This window comes from Ostrea edulis, chromosome 8 (assembly GCF_947568905.1).
Source record: "Ostrea edulis chromosome 8, xbOstEdul1.1, whole genome shotgun sequence".
In the NCBI taxonomy this organism is placed as follows: Eukaryota; Metazoa; Mollusca; class Bivalvia; order Ostreida; family Ostreidae; genus Ostrea; species Ostrea edulis.
Window position 1 is genome coordinate 48,471,810 of NC_079171.1, and position 18,776 is coordinate 48,490,585.

An 18,776-nucleotide genomic window follows, 5' to 3' on the forward strand; every position below is an offset into this window, starting at 1 on the left:
CATTGTATTCATTATATAGTTATCCGCTCAGAATTTCTTGAAGAGTGCTACCATTTTTTTTTTAAATCACGGAACCGTGCATGGACCATTAATGCTCTCTTGGTGGTCATGATGACCCCGAACTTTACTTCTGAAAAAAGGCCGATTCTTCTCAAAATTCAATGAAATATGATGGTATGTTCCTGGAACAATAACATATTTCTCAAAAAATATTCAACTAAATATACTCTTTTTTCCGTTTTCTACGCTGGTGGCGATTGAAAAGCATATAAAGGTAGTTTAAGAAAATATTTAATTGTCTTCGTTTATGTAAAGGGGAAAGCAAATACTCAAAATACATTTGTAAAACTTATTAAATGATAAAATGTAAGAAAACAACAAATTTGGAATAAGTTATCTCCCCCTAGACTGTTGTAATTTTTTCTCTCTACATAATTGGTGCATGCTGTTATGATATGTGGTATATGCTGTTATGGTAATTACAATTTTATAATTAAATACAAAATCAAACACCGGATGCATTGGACATATACGTCACTGTAGATTAAAAAGGAATAGCACTCCAGTTTTTTGTACATCACAGTTGAACGTATAAATTTTGCAGTTCGTCTTTAAGCAATCTAATTAAAATTAGAACTTCCATCCGCTCCCCAGTTTTCGATACGGTATCGAAAACTGGGGAGCGGATGGAAGATCTAATTTTAATTAGATTGGTCTTTAAGTATTCGTTGATTAAAAAAAAAACGATACTATCAATCTTAGATATTATTTATGTGGGGTTACATCCAATGCTAGTGAACAATTTTCTTCGATTTGGGGAAACTCACTATTGCATGATGTATATAATTATATTATGGTGCAAAGACATAATACATGATCTATCGGCTAATGCCTGTCCGTTTCTATTGTAATTGATATTACACCACGTCTGTGCAGGTATAGATCTATCACATTTTGGAATATTCATATTTAATTCTCTGTATCAAAATTCGTTTTGATATCTTTACAAATGTCATTCAGTTAACTATTTTATCTATCAGCTCTATTTCTTAATCTTATAAATGTACAAGCTACACAAATACAGACAATAATAGCAATCATTATTATCCTCGTTTTAATTTGCAGTGACATTTATCAAAAGATGAATCATGGCCATCATAATAATAGTTACATGTATGTACATAAAGAAATCAATTGTATAACATTAATCATAAAGGGGCTTGCTCATGACGTAAGTCATTAACAAAAGTGAAATGAAAACTTCTCAAATGCATGCAAATATCTTATCCTCTAATATTCGAAACGAATATAGAATTAAAGCTCAATTTTCACAGCAGCAGGTACCAGTGTTTAAATTTGAAAAGGGTGAAGATAACGATCATTAAACAGTTTCATAAATCTTAAAAATAATATAAAACCAAGAACGGGGCAAACATCAACCAAAGGTCTATTCACTGGACTTTAAACCTTTCATTTGCAATTTTTAAGCCTTTTTTCATGTTGTCAATTATCTAAGTCTTCGTAATTCAAAGAACTTTATGATTATATATATTGAACAACGAGAGGGGGTGCTTACTCCTCCTATACACCTGATCCCACGCCATCTCTGATTGACTAACTCTTCATCTTATTTATAGGAATTATGAGATTGGTCATTGTTCGTTATTTTCACCTTTTCATCTTGGTGTGAATGATACTACATGTGACTAAGATTGATCAGATTGATAATGTTCTATTAATCAATTTGCTTTTTCAAACTTGTGTGTGTGCATTCGCCGCCTTCGAGGATTAACTAGATTTTAGGAATCAATTAACTGAAATGCAGATTTTCATGTAAATATATTTAGGATACACACCAAATCTAATTAAACTCACTTTTCATTTATTGTTATGGAAGGCTTTAAATATCTTTTGACAGATATCGATATCATTAAAATTTTACAGGTTTACGGAGTTTAAATTTGAACATAATGCATGTATGCCGAATAATATTTTTTCTCATTCATCAATAAATTCATACATGGAGGTTCATTCCAACTTTACATCCAAACTTCTACATATCTGTACCACCTCGCCAAAATTGCGATTTTAACACTGCAATATGTGATTTCTCAGGCATAAACTAACTGTTTCTTTATTTCGTGAACACTCATATCTATTGAAGAAATAATATTCGGGCATTGCAGGGGTGGATGTGATTAACCCATAAATGAAAGAAAACGCGTTTAACATGTTTTGATTACTATATAAAGCTTGACAAAGATCAGAGAGAGAGGGGGGTTTTTCCTCGAAAAAAAAAATTCCATTTGTATGACTTTATTTTCATGTTACAAAGAAATTAAAGGTTGTTACAAATGTTGATAATTTTCACATATAAAATATTTCTTATTAATACAGCTCCTATAATGTTCTATTTTCTATAATTTTTCCGTTCACTCACCGTTCACTTAACATTCATTCACCGTACGTTCAGCGTTAGCTCTCCGTTCAGTTTTTCGTTCATCGTTCACATGCTCACCATGCGCTCATCGTTCATTCGGTATTCACTCATCGTTCAGGCTTTGTTTATTCATCGTCATTTAGAACTTCGATTTTTCCATCGACGATATTTTAATGAAAAAGGAATATGTGCTTGAGTGTGAAAGGAGTGTTAATGATACATCTAAATTTTCAAATTATCACTTACATTGTGTTGTTAATCATTTCCACAAAAAAAGAAATAAGTGTAGACCTATATTATTTCTCTACCGTATTGGAAACATATACCCACGTAGTCGATGTAAGAATCAAATTTTACACTCAAAAACAATTTCTCTATAGTTTCAGCATAAACGCAGCTTGTTAGGTGCTAATGATGGCATTGGTGGGATATTTTCAAAGGATAGTATAAATGATTTTGTTTTCATAGTCGATTTCGTTTTTCATAATGTACCAATAATATCAGTAAACATGATTCTTTTAACTGATTTATAAATGATGTATAGACGTCATTGCAATTTATTTATTGCTTTCTCAAAATTTGAAACTTTTGTAACATTTGTCCCCAATGATAATTTTTTTCTTTGCATTTTACCCCACAATTGATAATTAAACATTCTACAATAGGTCAAATATACAAATATTGCATGATCGTAATACCTTCTATTCTTACACTTCCGGGATTGTTGCTTTAGGCCGATGTAATTGTATTATAGGGTGAGGTATTATTTGTACATGTTCTTTCCAAACATTGGGGTGTTGACACAGGATACTTATAATGTTCTTTGTTAGTTGACTGTGTATGTACATGTATATATCTTAACTCTTTGGACTGTTTGTTAATTGCTGATATCTTTTAGGCAGATACCGTGAATTTTAAATTCTGGAGGTCACTACAAATCTAATTACGAGATTAATAATCTAATTTTTTTTCTCAAATATGCATCCATGCATAAAAAATCAAATAACTTTTAAAATCTTAAATCTATGTATCAGTAGTCAAAATCTGATATCATCATGACTCCACAATATTCTTTTATCATGAAAATGCAAAGAATTCTAAATGTTAGGATATCATACTATGCTTGTACTTTAATATACTTTTTCATGTACATGTATCTGTACATATGAAAGTGTGCATAGTACATGTATATATGTAATTTGTTTTATTTGTGCATGCTTCTCGCATGTACCGATGGTGTTGAATTTACCACATCATATAATACACGTAAATGTTACATTGCACTATATACTTTGTTTAGATTGGGTATATTGGGAAATATGTTCTTGAACAAGTCGTTGACATAAAATTATAAAACAGTTTGATAGAAGCCAAACGATACTCGTAAGTAAACAGTATTCTTGATTAAAAATGAAATTGTATGTACAATAAAACCGAAACTATTAATATTGAACACACTTTAATGGAATATTAAGTAGTTATGATTGTTATAAGAGGACTTTGCTGTTTTCTGCTTTCTGAAGATCTATTGTCATGTTGCTTTTTCTAAGAAGGATTTTATACTTGCACCTATATTGAGTCAGAGAAAGTAACGATTCTTATTGCTACTTTACTTATGCATGTAGTATGGGGTGTGCATACAATATTTCTTTGAAAGGGTTTCTTATCCTCCGTAACATTCTTATACCGATATGATACTAACAAATGAATTGCCTTGAAAATAATGAACGAGTTTTTTCACGAGGAGTAAAAGTCATATACAAATCTATTAACCTCTCTCTTTCTCTGTATCTTTCTCATGTATTGTGGAATATAGGGGGGGGGGGGGGGGCAAAATAAATTATGAAATAAATATAACTTTTATTCAGGGTCTTTTTGATTGACAAGTAAAAATTGCTTTGACGAAATATAAAATGATACAGGGAGTGACTTCGAGCCGCTCTTCGGCATTTGATGAATTTTGTTACTTGTATGAGTGATCGTCATTAAACAATGCTTAACATCTTCTTGAAGTTTTCATGTCATTTGATTTTCTTATTATCAATTGTTTACTATTTTTGTTCGCATAGGAAATATTCAACAGTATTACCATCAGTATAAAAGACAGTGTTTGAGTTACATCAGTAAGTTATCTTGCATAAGTGCAAAAAACAAAAACCAGTATTTACATCGTAAGATATATAAATGCATATACTAGTACATGTACATATGTACCATCTTTCTCACGAAATTGCATGAGTCTCTATTTATTGTCCCTGTAATCGATTTTTGGCATGTTTGTCTGCAAAAACTTAAACCTTGGTCATAATTTTTGAATGGATGATGATAGGACTTTCATATTTCACAGGTGTACAGGAAAGAAATTCGCGGTAAACTAAAAAAATGTTCAATTGTTAACATACGCAGATGATGGACGATAGATGACGACCAATTTCAACAGGTCACCTGAGTTAATAAAAATCTTAATCAAAATACATGTGGTAGGTGCACACCCTCATTATCCCTACAAGACATAAACACAGAATTATTCAAATGAACAAATAATTATTGAAATGTACATGTGTTCATCCTTGATTAAGATATACTCTGGAAAAAGTATGTCCATGGATGGACGATATAATGAATAAAGTACAAATTTTCAGGAAAATCCATCTTCTAGTCTCTTGGGAAAAATGTCTTTGACAAAATCATATCTATACAGATAGATGGGCTGACAGACGAATGGATTGGTGATTCAATTATACCCTCGCCTAAACTAATTAAGTAGAATCTGTCAGAGAATTGTTATAAAATCTAAAATGAAATGACAACTTCAAAAAAAAACAAACTTGTAAAATGAAAATATCTATAACTTCATTGAATCTAAATAAAAATGATGGGTGCAAAATTTCTATTATATACTTGATATGCATGTATACACAAAGTTTGAATCAAATCTGTTAATCATTTTAAAGATATACTCTGGACAGTGACATCAACCCCTGAAAATAGAAATGATGGGTGCAAAATTTCTATTATATACTTGATATACATGTATACACAAAGTTTGAATCAAATCTGTTAATCCTTTTAAAGATATACTCTGGACAGTGACATCAACCCTTGAAAATAGAAAATAGACTGTATATATACATAACAAAATGTGGAGATAGTCGGAGCCAATGGAGTATGAACCATTAGATACTAGATTCTCCATAACGCATTTTTTCTGAGATTGTTCTTAGTGTTGCTGTCGAACAAATCGCTTATTTTTTGCTGGTTTTGTAATGTTTCTTTTCAACACATCTTTTCAAATCGGATAGTCATGAAAACAAAAATAATATCTAATAAATGGGACACTCACAAATCAGGCATTTTTAGATTATGCCAGCGTTCCAGCGTCGTATACCCTTATATATGTTTCATTTGGTGAATAATTGCATTTTCATTGTTTTCGCCTTTGGTATCTTTACAAATTGTAATGATAGCCATTTTCTCGTGAATGCAATGTATTTGTGAAGAATGCGCGCATGGATTTTGATAAATACAGTATGTCTATTTAACGGCTTGGAATTCCGACAGAAAAAAAGTGAAATGTAAATAAAGAAATAAATGCTAACATGAAGTATGCCTGTGTGAAGCATCGCAATTCATACCCTCGTGTATTTCCAAAAATTAAATTCATTTCTTGATTGAATCTGGACGGTCTTTTCAAAGACTCGTAATTCACTAATTAAATAAACCAAGAAATCATTGAAGGAATGTATACACACTTCCTAAAACGTTCTTCTTTCCCGCTTGAACTCTGAAAGGAAAGCGAACGATGAACGAACACAGAAAGAAGGAAGGACAAATTCTTACATAAACAAGATTTAGAACAAGTAATCACTACCGAGATAGGCAGAAAGAGTAGTGTACCCAAAAATCTGTACTTATGTAACAATGATGTTGGAGATACCATGACTTGTACATTTTTTAAAACATACAAACAGACCAAATGTCATAAAAGTCTTTACTTTGTTCTCATATAAAATGTTATTTATTATGAGTAATCTTACCAAATTCATAAATACATGTATCATTCACAAGAGAGTTATCCTTCCAGGTTAAAACAATACAAATTGTGCACTCTTGAATGCATATGCATTGCATCAATTGAATTCTTTGATTAACATAGTGTGTATATGTGTATCTTCTTTATGGTAATTAATGCAATATGAGAATAAATTGAATTGAATTGTAAAAGTGAGCGAGCGCTAAACGAATGCAAAGTGAAAGAAAAGTGTGACCAATGAACTTGGTGAACTGTGGGCGAACACGGCCGCAGAGTAAAAGGTAAGCGATCATTCTGACATCCCTAGACTAGAGTAAAGCTATTGTCGCTTTTTTGTCATTCAAAACACTTCTTTAAGTGTGAAACACTGATGTCCCCATATAGCAAATTGATTCTGGTACCCAAAGAGAGTCTCGTTTAAAGTCAGCATTTAGCAAATTTTATGTTCGTTATATAACGATCTAGTTCGTCAATACAAACTATCTTTGGGTCAGATGCTGTCTGACATGTTTCATAAGCCGTTTTTTGGCACACTGATTTTGACTACGGATAACTCCGTTTACCTGATCAAGATATAAGGCTCATGGCGGGTGTGACCGGTCGACATGGTATACTTACTACTCCTAGGCACCCGATCCCACCTCTGGTGTGTCCAGATGTCCGTATTTGCCCAACTCTCTATTTTGTATTGCTTATGGGAGTCATGAGATTGACTATTCGTTATCTTCATCTTTCATGAAAGCATTTGCACTGACCGTTTATAAGTTGTGACCAAGGTCAAAGTTGGTCAAACTCCAAAGTATTTTTCTTTCAGGGTCAAAACATTGCTACCCGAAGAAAAATCTTGTCTCAAGAAATACAATGTTTCCTTCATATAAATTTTCTCGGACTCAAAACCGTCATCTATCTGATATATAGCAAAAAACTACAAGGAAATTGAACTCTGCAAGTTCATATGCAAACTGTATACCAATATGTGCTCAATGGACCAATTCCAAAATTATGCTCCTTGTGGAAGGTCTTTCTCTAATGTGTTTCAACATTCCTCTTGTGTACGTCCAGTAACTGTAATTATTAGGCACACTGATTTTTAACTACGGATAACTCCGTTTACCTGATCGGGATATAGGGCTCATGGCGGTTGTGACCGGTCAACAGGGGATGCTTACTCCTCCTAGGCACCTGATCCCACCTCTGGTGTGTCCAGGGGTCCGTGTTTGCCCAACTATCTATTTGCATTGCTTATAGGAGTTATGAGATTGATCACTTGTTCGTTATCTTCACCTTTCATTAGGGACAATTGGAGGAACGTGATCACGAACTGTTTCTACATACTCCTTAGGTGCAGAGTTATGCGGATTGGGAGAAAATGAAATGGAGTTGTTTTTTTTTTTTGGTTCTACTGGGGCGTTCTACAATATACGAAACAGATAATGAAACCTTCCGTTTACTGAACTTTTATCGTGTTCGAAGCGCAGCGGCGCATTACTCCCGATAACGCAAAAGATTAAGACAACAGGCAGTGGAAAATTTCTGATTGCAACATTGAAAAATTGTACATTTGAAAACAGGGAAATATAGCTTCTAAAGAGTACCGTAAGTAAAATCACTTTAAATAGAAGATTGACCGCCACATCCATCGTAAGCTCTCAGCCAAGATTGAAGCACGGAACCGTCTTAAACTAACTGTCGAACAGTTGTTGTGAAACTCATCCTGCGATGAGATCAAAGTAATTATAATGACCGCAACGGTACATAGAATATTACTATTGAACAGGAAGACCCAACGACGGCATAGCCAGAGTCTGCCACCCAACCCAGTCATCAGTATGCTGCTAGAGTTCACACTGAGAAAAACATTAAATATAATGTTTTCCATGCCTCCTTTCGAGCCCGTAAGGATGCAGCGAGTGAATGCATGAATGATACACTCTGTGGTCGGCAAATCAATCATCATTAACAGCAAATTTTCCTTCCTTCGTGCAACAGCCTTGTGAATTTTTTGTTTGTTTTTTGTTTGTTTGTTTGTTTTTTTGTTTTTTTTGTTTTGTTTTGCCCTTCGATAACATTGAAATAACTTAGCTGTGTTTTGACAAATAACTGCATTAAAGGTGTCAAATTATTTTTCTTCAGTGTCTCAAATAAATTTGGCCCAATTGTTCTTTACGAAGAAGTCTAACATTGAGAAAGAAGAGGTTTCGATAGGACCGGTGGAAATACATCGGTAAATACATGTAAGAAACTAGTGTAGTTGGTAATATTCAGTCACGTCTCCTTTATCATATTTCTTTCTTTTTTCCCGTGACCAACATATAATAGTTACGTCATTAAGGTATGTATGGGGGCCTAATTGAAACCATCTGTGAGGACTATAGCAAATAACTGCATGTTACAGAATTTAAATTTACGAAAAATGTAAAAAGACTATTAAAGAGTAAAATAAAAGTAGTGCAAATTTTGAATATTGTAAAGGTATCTAAAAAATATTCTGGTAATGAAGACCATTAGAATTCCATGAAAAGTGTTTATGCTCTCTTGTGAAGAGAGCATAAACGCTGTTATTTCTATATTAATATAAATAATGTACTAGCATATATTTATATGCTAGTACATTATTTATATTAATATAGAAATAACAGCGAGATACCGGTATATAAAACAAACTCCTGCAGTAAACATATGTATATATAGATATCATATTTAATGTTTATAGTATATCATTAATAATATATGAATAACATTCTATACACGTCAATGTGTACTATTCCACTTGGCAAAAGAGCGACCAATTGACCTATTAACAAGGTACCCTGTATTTGCTGAACAATTCACTCTCAATACAATGAAAATTAAAAAAAAGAAAGAAAAAAAAAAGAATATAAAATAACAACAGCAGCTCCATCAAGTACTCATATAGAGAGTGTTAGTCATGCAAACAGGTAACTGCATATCCCCAGGACTGAGCATGAGCAAGACTTCCCCTAACTTCAGGTAGTCGCAGATCACAAAGTGATTTTCAACATCAAAAATATGAGTTGGATTCCATAACCTTACAAAATCATTTTCCCTCTATATCCAGATGTAGAAAACACCCCCTTAACTGTCCCTGTTTCGTATGCACGGAGAGAAATACAGGTGTCCTTTTGACAGGTTGGGCCAAGGACCTCCCATAATTCCAGAATGATCTAGGTCAACAAGAGTTCCATAAGAGGGGGCATATCCCCTTGCAATGAGTGTCTATGAGCTTTTTTCATAATGTCTGGTAGTTACTTTAACCTTTGGACCCCAAAATCAAAAGGGGTTTTCCTGTGTTGATAACAAATTTACATAGTCGAACAAAAATTGTGGCCTCTAGAGCGTCGAAAAGCTTTTTCTATGAAGTTCTGTGGTGACTTTGACCTTTGATTCCAAAAATCAACGGTCTTCTACTTCTTTTGATAACAAAGCTACATGTAAAGCATCAAATCAACCAAGCAAAAATATGTCCTCTAGAGACCAGTGTTACACACACACATACGAACACACTAACATACACACAATAACACATGCATAATTATAAAATTAATATTGACGTTAACTTTATTGTTTTGATCTGTAGTGCACAATTCATTGATTTAGGTACGTATTGAGTCTCCTATAAAATTTGGCAAAGTAAAAAAAAATGATTAAAAAAACCCGCCCACCCCAAAATAGTAAATGGAAACACTAACTGATGGCTATGCTTTCAAACGTTTCGGTAGCAGAAACAAGTCATTACTGACCTTTGACCCTACTAAGACCTTGAAATTGTGACCTACACTCTTAAACGTATATATATTCATGTGTTATAGCGTGAAACAATATTTTTAATTTGTACGAAATTACAACGACTCATATAATCGCAAAATTAACATTAATATTTAGATACGTGTTGTATTGAGTAACAAAATGGTATTACGGAAATAGAAGGTCTAACAACATAAAGCATCCAATACTTTCCCGTATACGCAAAGTTAAATTGGTGGAGGGTACCATATATTTTTTGTCATGTTTTTCAATGTTATCTTAATGTGTTTTTTGGGGGGGTTGGGGGGTTGGAAAACAAACACAAAGCACTCAACTGCAAATGTTGGAAATTATGAAAATAAGTTTAAGATTGTTTTCAAAAAAGAAGAAAAAACCCACATGAGCCAAACTTGTATTCCTATCGAAATCCTTCTTCACAAGCGGTCGGACGATGATTAGAAAAGCTCACGTGAAAGCTCTACCGTTTTGACGGAAGACCTTAAAAATAAAGCCGGATGCTTACGCTGCAAAATACACCTGTACAATGCATTCAGTGTTATTTGTTATATTGAATAGAGTACAACTTGAGAAGCGAAAATACAGTCTTAGCAATAATACCACGGGGAGCATGTATACCAAGTTTCGTAATCAGTCTCATTAGTACTTTAATTTTTTCCGTCACGATTAACCATGAAAGTTTGACATTGAGAAGTTAAGGCATTTTCCTCTCACCATAGGGAACATGTGTATCAGGTTTGATTATCTTTGCCTGTGTAATACTCTTTTTATTCTTCCCACAAAGTGCTGATGGATGAACACACACACACACACACACACACAGAGAGAGAGAGAGAGAGAGAGAGAGAGAGAGAGAGAGAGAGAGAGAGAGAGAGAGAGAGAGAGAGAAAGAGAGAGAGAGAGAGGGGGGGATATCATAATACTAGTATCATACATTCCGTCTTTGAGGGTGCATTTAATTTGATTTTTCTAGCCCTTTTAGTATTGTTTTAATCTGTTTTGTGCTAATAGAATTCTAATAATTTGATATTGACATTTGACGCATATAGACTATGATGTTTCAACATGTTTAATTATAATAGCTTTGCTAGTACTGTTTCTATCTTGTTTCGTGCTTGTGATATAGAACTATCCCCGTCTGTAAGTTTGACAATAGCCTTTGACCTTCCATAGTTATGGTAAAGATATATGTACCGAGTGTAATATGATCCTAGCTCGATAAGAGTTCTGTTTTATCTTATTCAAAAGGAACGAGCAGATAAAGGAAATAACAGCTAGATGCTCCATACTATATCGTCTATAATGGGCGTATATTCAAGTTATATGGATGAAAACATACGGTTTATAATATTTTAGTTTTGAATGAAATATATAGAGTATCTGAATTGTGTTACCGTTATTAAGAACTAAAAGGATAAGGTTATCTAATTTACAGCAAACCTGATTAAAACTTGTTCCCTAATAAATAATATATGCTATTTTGTTTAGCAATATCAAATGAAAACACAGCTAGTCCCAAAAACAAATTTGAAAAGGAGGATAGAATGGAGGGGGGGGGGGGTAGAAAAAAGATTTTTTTTAAGATGATAAACTTATCATTTAATTCCAAATGCATTCACAGCGCATGCGTTGAGGATGTGTGACTGAACAGGAAATTCCAAATATTCAATGACCTTTCACTCAATTTGCTCCAAAAGCGACGGCAGTGAAAATTCTTAGCTATCATCTTGTGCAATCGCAATCGTCTTCAATAATTTTTGCTTTTGTTTACTAATCATTTCGATTATATTTCAGTTTGGATATATATTGCTTTTAAAATTGTGCTAATATATGTGTGCTTTTATTGTGAAATTTCATATCAGTGGTTGATTTTGCTGTTTTCTTCGTTCTGTGAATTTATTTTTCAGTTGGAATTTCTTTATTTCTGGAAACGGTAAGAAAATTTCAATAAATAAATATTCAGATCTGATATTGTCCTCTTGACACTTTTCAAAATTAATTGATGAAGAGATTATTATCTTACAGATGGCAGAAAGAGCATCCAACAACCAGAGAACTCAGATCGGGTGAGTTTAAAATTACATGTACTTAATCTGTAATCGTTAGTGACATCGATGATTGTACATGTAACCATGTACAGCTATACTAAAACTGTTAAACTCTTTTCCTCGCATTCTGCGCATAAACCTGAGCGAGAGAAATGAAGAGAGAAAAGGGGGACATCTCCCTATTTTCAACTCATGGTGTAATCTTTAATTCTGATTTTGTTTAGTGTCGTTTTACTTTTTGAAAATGTTTCGTTCTTTTCATTTAATGTATTAACAAATGTGGGTTTTTTTCACTTTGGAAAACCGTGCAATATTTAATATACTTTTTGAAAGGTATCTTACATTGATGACATTTTCAATGAATATGAAATGAAGTGAAAGAAAGAGAGAAAGAAAGGAGGGAAGGAAGAAAGAAAACCCCGATCGTGCAATGAGGACATTTATTGAACTGATTACCTGCAAATTACACTATATGAGACAGACCTACCCATAACAACAATATACCTATTGCACCCCTTGTCATTGTTATTTTACTTTTCCTCACACAAACATTGTAAAAACGTCCCACTTTGTAAATTTGATTGATGAGACAGAGAAAAAGAGAGAGGTAGAGAGATAGCCCTGTTATTCTGTTCTTACTGTTATATTCCCCATATATTGATTAGCTGAGGGGATATGCCCGTACTGAAATATATCTCTCTTTTTACAATTCGAAAGAGAGTATTGAATAAACCTCTGTGGATGTTCCTGATGCAATAATAAATACTTATTTCTTTTACAATAGCATAACGTGTGTATATTCTAACCAAGACATTGTGTCACAATGATCCTTTCTATGACGGCGCTGGTTGTATAAAAAAACCTGAAGATAACGAACAGTGTTAAAAATATACCATCGCTTTATTTACAAGTTCATTTACATTTCTACTTGTTCTTCACTGCCAAACACGATATCTCCTTTCTCACGAGGTACTAGCTCCTAATTGATTCTCTCACACAGAACATTCTCTCCACCTAAACACCCAAATTTATGCTCTCTTGTGTTCATCTCACAAAATTTGGTAGCATGTGAACTAAACATTTACTGTGCTGGATGCAAAAGAAAACTATTAGCTAGACATTTGCTTTTCAAATTAAATTTTATAAAAGTCAATTGCAATATGATAAAGAATTGTGTAACCATGATAATGTTCAAGCTAGGAAAATATGCCTTGTAATAATTATGAGCGCTTAGAAATAAGCTCTTATAGTCTAAAATATAAAGACTATAAAACTTGTATCTATTTCAGACAACCATTGCAGCACCATATAGTTGTAATTGGTATATCTTTTGTACAAAAAAAATCTTCTTTTTTTTTTTTTCCCGATCATACAATAAGTAAGGATATTGAGATTCCTGTCATTATGTGCCAAAGTGTTCATATAGTAATATCAAAGACATATAATCAAGCTATTTTTAAGAGAGAGAGAGAGAGAGAGAGAGAGAGAGAGAGAGAGAGAGAGAGAGAGAGAGAAATAAACAGAAGGCAATCGAATCAGTTAATTATAAATCCTGAACAATCACTCTGATTCCCTCTATGTACACGGTACTTCTAAGAAAATGGTTCAGCTCCCTGCTACTTTAAACCAAACTCTCTCGCTCATATTTCAGAGAGAGAGAGAGAGAGAGAGAGAGAGAGAGAGAGAGAGAGAGAGAGAGAGAGAGACTAAATACACGTAAATGTACTCTATTAAAATATAATTTAAGGACGTTAACATTTTAGGAATTTTTTCATTCAGCAAAACTGATTTCGAAATTATTCAGTATCCTACAAGTGAACAAATAGGAGGATGGAAATTGGTACTATGCTCTTTTTCTTAAATCATTGACATTTTACATATTTTATTGATAATCAGTGCATGTGATATATATATATATATATATATATATATATATATATATATATAGAGAGAGAGAGAGAGAGAGAGAGAGAGAGAGAGATTATCCTTGCAATGCAACATTTGATTGGATCCACCACATACATCAGCTCAAGAACGAAATGCACAATGTACAGAGGTCCCGATAAGAAATTTGATACTTTTTCGAAACATGTTGTCGAGCTTGGAGAGAGAAAGTTTTGGAGTTTGAGGCCCATGAGGGAAGCTATTATATAGGGTGATAAAACAGAGGCTCTACACGCGACTCCGTCCTAGTGAAGAATAGGTTTTGATAATCTTGATCTTATTAGAAAAATTATTTAAGAAGAAACTTTAATTTAAACTACACTTGCCCAACGTATATGAAATATTTGTTATCTTATTCACATTGTAACAGATATCAGCATAGTTTCCCAGTTAATCCAGAGTTAAACATTTATATTACCGTGAAAGAACAAGATAAGTTATCAAAATCCCGAAGAACAAACGAGCTCAACATTCATCGAATTGCTATATAGAAAATGTGATCAAGATATTTCTTATTGTACTGTCAATGCACGTTACTATGAGAATCAGACACAATTAATAGCTTTTAAAAAAATCTGTGAATACTGTCTATGGATAAGAAATTCAAACTATCTTCCTATCAAGTAAATATCTACTACATGACCATATAGCTACATGTATTTATACGTTAATTAATGGCTATAACAATTCATGCGCGGATCCCGGATTTTTTTTTTTAGATGTGTCGAAATTGGGTACGAAATACCCCCCCCCCAAAGCACCCCGTAACTCCCCCAAAACATACATGTAAAAGTCTTATGTTAGTCCAAAGCTCAAAATCCTAAGGGGAGGGGATGATCCTTCAGTGTATCCATGGGTTTTCACTATCGTTTACTAATTGTCATTAAATACGATCTTCAGTTATCCTGCCTGATAGATTAGTGTACAGTTTCTCTTCGATCAATATCTAATGATAAACTAAAATTATATACCAAAGCCAATGCAGTAGCTAGCATACAGTATCTATTGAACCTAAAAACTGTATACTCTCTATATCTATATACCGTATCACTTCTAAATGAAAATTTAAATTGTTTAATGTATGCGGACGATATAGTAATATGTCAACATCAGCAGAAGGTTTACAACAGAGAATAGATATTCAGAAATAAATTGTAATGATTGGTGTTAAGAAAACAAAAATCATTGTCTCGAAAAAGGCTAGGAGAGGTTAAATTCTAGAACAATCATATTGAATATACACCCTATTATAAGTACTTGGGTACCTTTTAGTTTTTTCTGCATCTGGCAGTTTTAGTACACATTAAATCTGAACTATATAATACAGCCCCAAAGGGGTTTCATAAATTGAAAAAAAACCCAACTTTTTATGTTTAGCACAGATATTCAAACAAGCATGCATTTCATCTTTTTGCCCATGCACACAATAAAACCAATTCTTTTATTAATTTTGAAATATGGGCAACTCCGGCTCAATAGGAGAGGAACTTCATTATTTGTTGTTTTATTAAAATTAAATGTGAAAAAGTTTGTTAACGAAAGAAAAGCTTTTCGTGATATTAAAGAAGAAACTGTACGGATTTTTAATACGCTTACTGATGAAAAAATAATCAAATACTGTGTTCTGAAAAGCCACCAATATATGCAACTAATAACAGTGACATAGTGATTAAATTATGTGTCGTATAATCACTTCTTTTTCTTTGTTGATATATGTATACATTTGTATGCATTTTCTTGCTGCCCCTTGAGAAGCATTAGTTGGAAAAGTTCTATTTCACGCTTGCCCCCACCCCACCTCACCCCCTCGTCAAGAATAATCATGCATGTAATTCTCATGCCCCCCCCCCCCTGCAGTTTATATGTATGTATTACTGTTCTATTAAACTTCGTTTAGTTTAAAACCGTGCATAATTTTCATTCCTCCCAACATGTGTGTCGCTGAATTATCCCTAGAATTAAATCTCATAAATTTTGTCAGCGTTTGCAGTGCACAGGTTCCTGAATTGTTTATCTCACATTGTGGAATGAGTCAGCCATAACGTGTTGACTCGCGTTGTGCACTTTGATGAAGAAAATGATACTCCCATAAACTTAACGCACAGAATGTAAAAGACAGCAAATGTATCCTGAACTGGTGTGTTTTCTCAAATGCGAAAGAGAATATTGGATACACTTTTATAAGAGTGCCTATAGCTACGTAAAGTAGTACTTTTCATTGTCTTTACAAAAATAACACACGTGCCTATTCTTTCCTAAGAGATTACGTTGGGGGAGAGAGAGAGAGAGAGAGAGAGAGAGAGAGAGAGAGAGAGAGAGAGAGAGAGAGAGAGATGGTTACCAATCACTGTACCTTGATTTAGTAAATAAATCATGGAATTGATTTTGAAATTTAAATCCTTGTGCAAATGTAAATGTTGACACTTTATTGTATTCTAAGTGGCTCAGGTGACCTATTAATTGACATTGGTCTTCGTCCGTCGACGTGTGTCGAGCGTCGTCCATCGTCCGTTAACAAATTTGCATCTTTATAACTTCTTGAATACTACTAGGCAAATTGTTATCATTTTTGAAGCACCTCTAGTATAAGAGCATTAATTGTATATTGTTTAACGTCCCTCTGGAGAATCTTTCACTCATGAATATGGATATATCCAGAAAAAAATTGTAAAATCTATGACCTTACCACCCTGGGGCCTAATGGGCGGGGCCATATATGCTTGAAAAGTCTATATTTTCACAACTCTTCTAAAGTGTATTGCTATGATATACACGAAGCCCTCTATTAAAATTGTGATATCCATAGTCAAGGGTTCAGGCGCTAGGGCCATATGGTGAAAATGTATCAAATGTTAGGAAATCTTCGATCTCTACTCCATGCATATATATATTTGAGAAAAACTAAATGCATGATATCCATGAAGCGTTTGTCCTGTCACAGACACCTGGATTTCTGTCAATAAGTCGCTCAATAATTGAATAAAGCCCGAGTATCAAAGCCCATACTTAGCCCATACAGGGAGTCCCAGGTATATAGTAAGCCTCAATAGTCTTTTGGACACTTGTAAATTATTATCTTTCAAAATGCGTACAAAATAGATATTCCACAATAACACGTATATATATGATGACATTTGGTGAAAATTTTCAATTCCTTTAAAGCCGTCACTGTGTTTTATTCTAATTCAGAAAATGTGAAATTTCACACCTCCTGAAAAAAAAATTGCTGTAGGCCCTAAATGATTTTTATACATTTTTTATCTTAGAAAAGTAATTTTGTTTTTGCAATTGTCTTTGGAGTGAAAAAAATGAAAGATGAATGTATATATACATATATTTAAAATATATATGTAGAAAACATTTATAAAATAGGGCCATTTCAAATAAAGTTTTGTGCTGTCGGGTTCGGCATACCTTATATTGAAAACTTAGTTTGGCGGTGAGACTTGAACTCGCCACGAATCCAAGAGTTACTGTGGCATGTGGTCTATAGATCTAGTAATCATCATGATTAGTGATTATGTTGGGTCAGATTACGGTAATGTGTTTAGATATTTAAAATTTCATCGTTTTCGTGCAAACCTTTCAGCGTTCTGTTGCAAAACACTCAGCGTTCAATGCAAACCGAAAACTCCTACCCCTTCTAATGAGTACGAATATATATATATATATGTTGTATATATATTCATATATAGAAGGGGTAGGAGTTTTCGATATTTGGCTTTAATGAGCGACTTATTGACAGAAATTCAGCTGCCTGTGTTCATGCAAGAATTATTTCGTGCAAAATCATGCCGCAGGAATACATTCATGCCAAGCCCCTAGAAACGTACAGATCTTGAAAAATGTGGAACAGAAAATGAAAAACATAGGTAGATCTATTCTCTTTAGAGAAGTCGAGAGGCATAGCTTTCATCGACTTCTCTTTGCAAGCATTCATATTTTGATTCTGGAACACGTGTAAATGCTGGAGTCGATGGTCATGATTTTTGTGTAGAAGACCTTCAAATAAAAAACTCAAATAACCCCATACCAGCTTAATTGGTCATTTTTGAAAATTATTTTTGCACATCAAATCTTTCCACGGTCTTGGTGTAACAATGCATATTATTATACTTTCATGTAAAATACTCGAACCTGATTGGTCGAGAGTTTGAAAAAACATATTGTTACCCTCTGAGAACAGAAAACACGCGCCCCAGGGTGATAGTATCTAGCAACGGGTAACAGTACTTGACAATGGGTGATATTATAAAAAATTATCACATGCATCATATTTATGCGCGTACGGTTCGCCGTAGATTGCTAGACGACGTCGTTTGAGCGTTTGTAATAAACGCGAGTACCCGCATCGAAATACGAAAAATCGCATGACAGTGATTGATTACATGTCAACAGACGTAAGTTTTTCTGCTTTCCAGCTTACATAACATTTAGTATATTAAAACAAATTTACAAATATTGCATGTAGTTGAGGGTAACATTGAAATTTTCACCCCTCGAGAAACCAATGTCAACCTCGGCTACG

At 33.6% G+C, this 18,776-nt stretch overlaps 1 protein-coding gene across 1 annotated transcript in view; it reads left to right on the top strand.

Annotated features, from left to right (window-relative positions):
- Window positions 1-6,503: 6,503 nt before the first annotated feature.
- The window catches only part of LOC125662490 (uncharacterized), a 101,548-nt gene continuing 89,275 nt past the window's right edge, over window positions 6,504-18,776 (top strand). Inside the window, exons 1-3 of the mRNA XM_048894726.2 lie at window positions 6,504-6,754; window positions 8,607-12,189; window positions 12,282-12,322. Coding sequence (XP_048750683.2) covers window positions 12,282-12,322 — 41 coding nt within the window. The 5' untranslated portion in view covers window positions 6,504-6,754; window positions 8,607-12,189. The remainder of the gene's footprint in view (window positions 6,755-8,606; window positions 12,190-12,281; window positions 12,323-18,776) is intronic.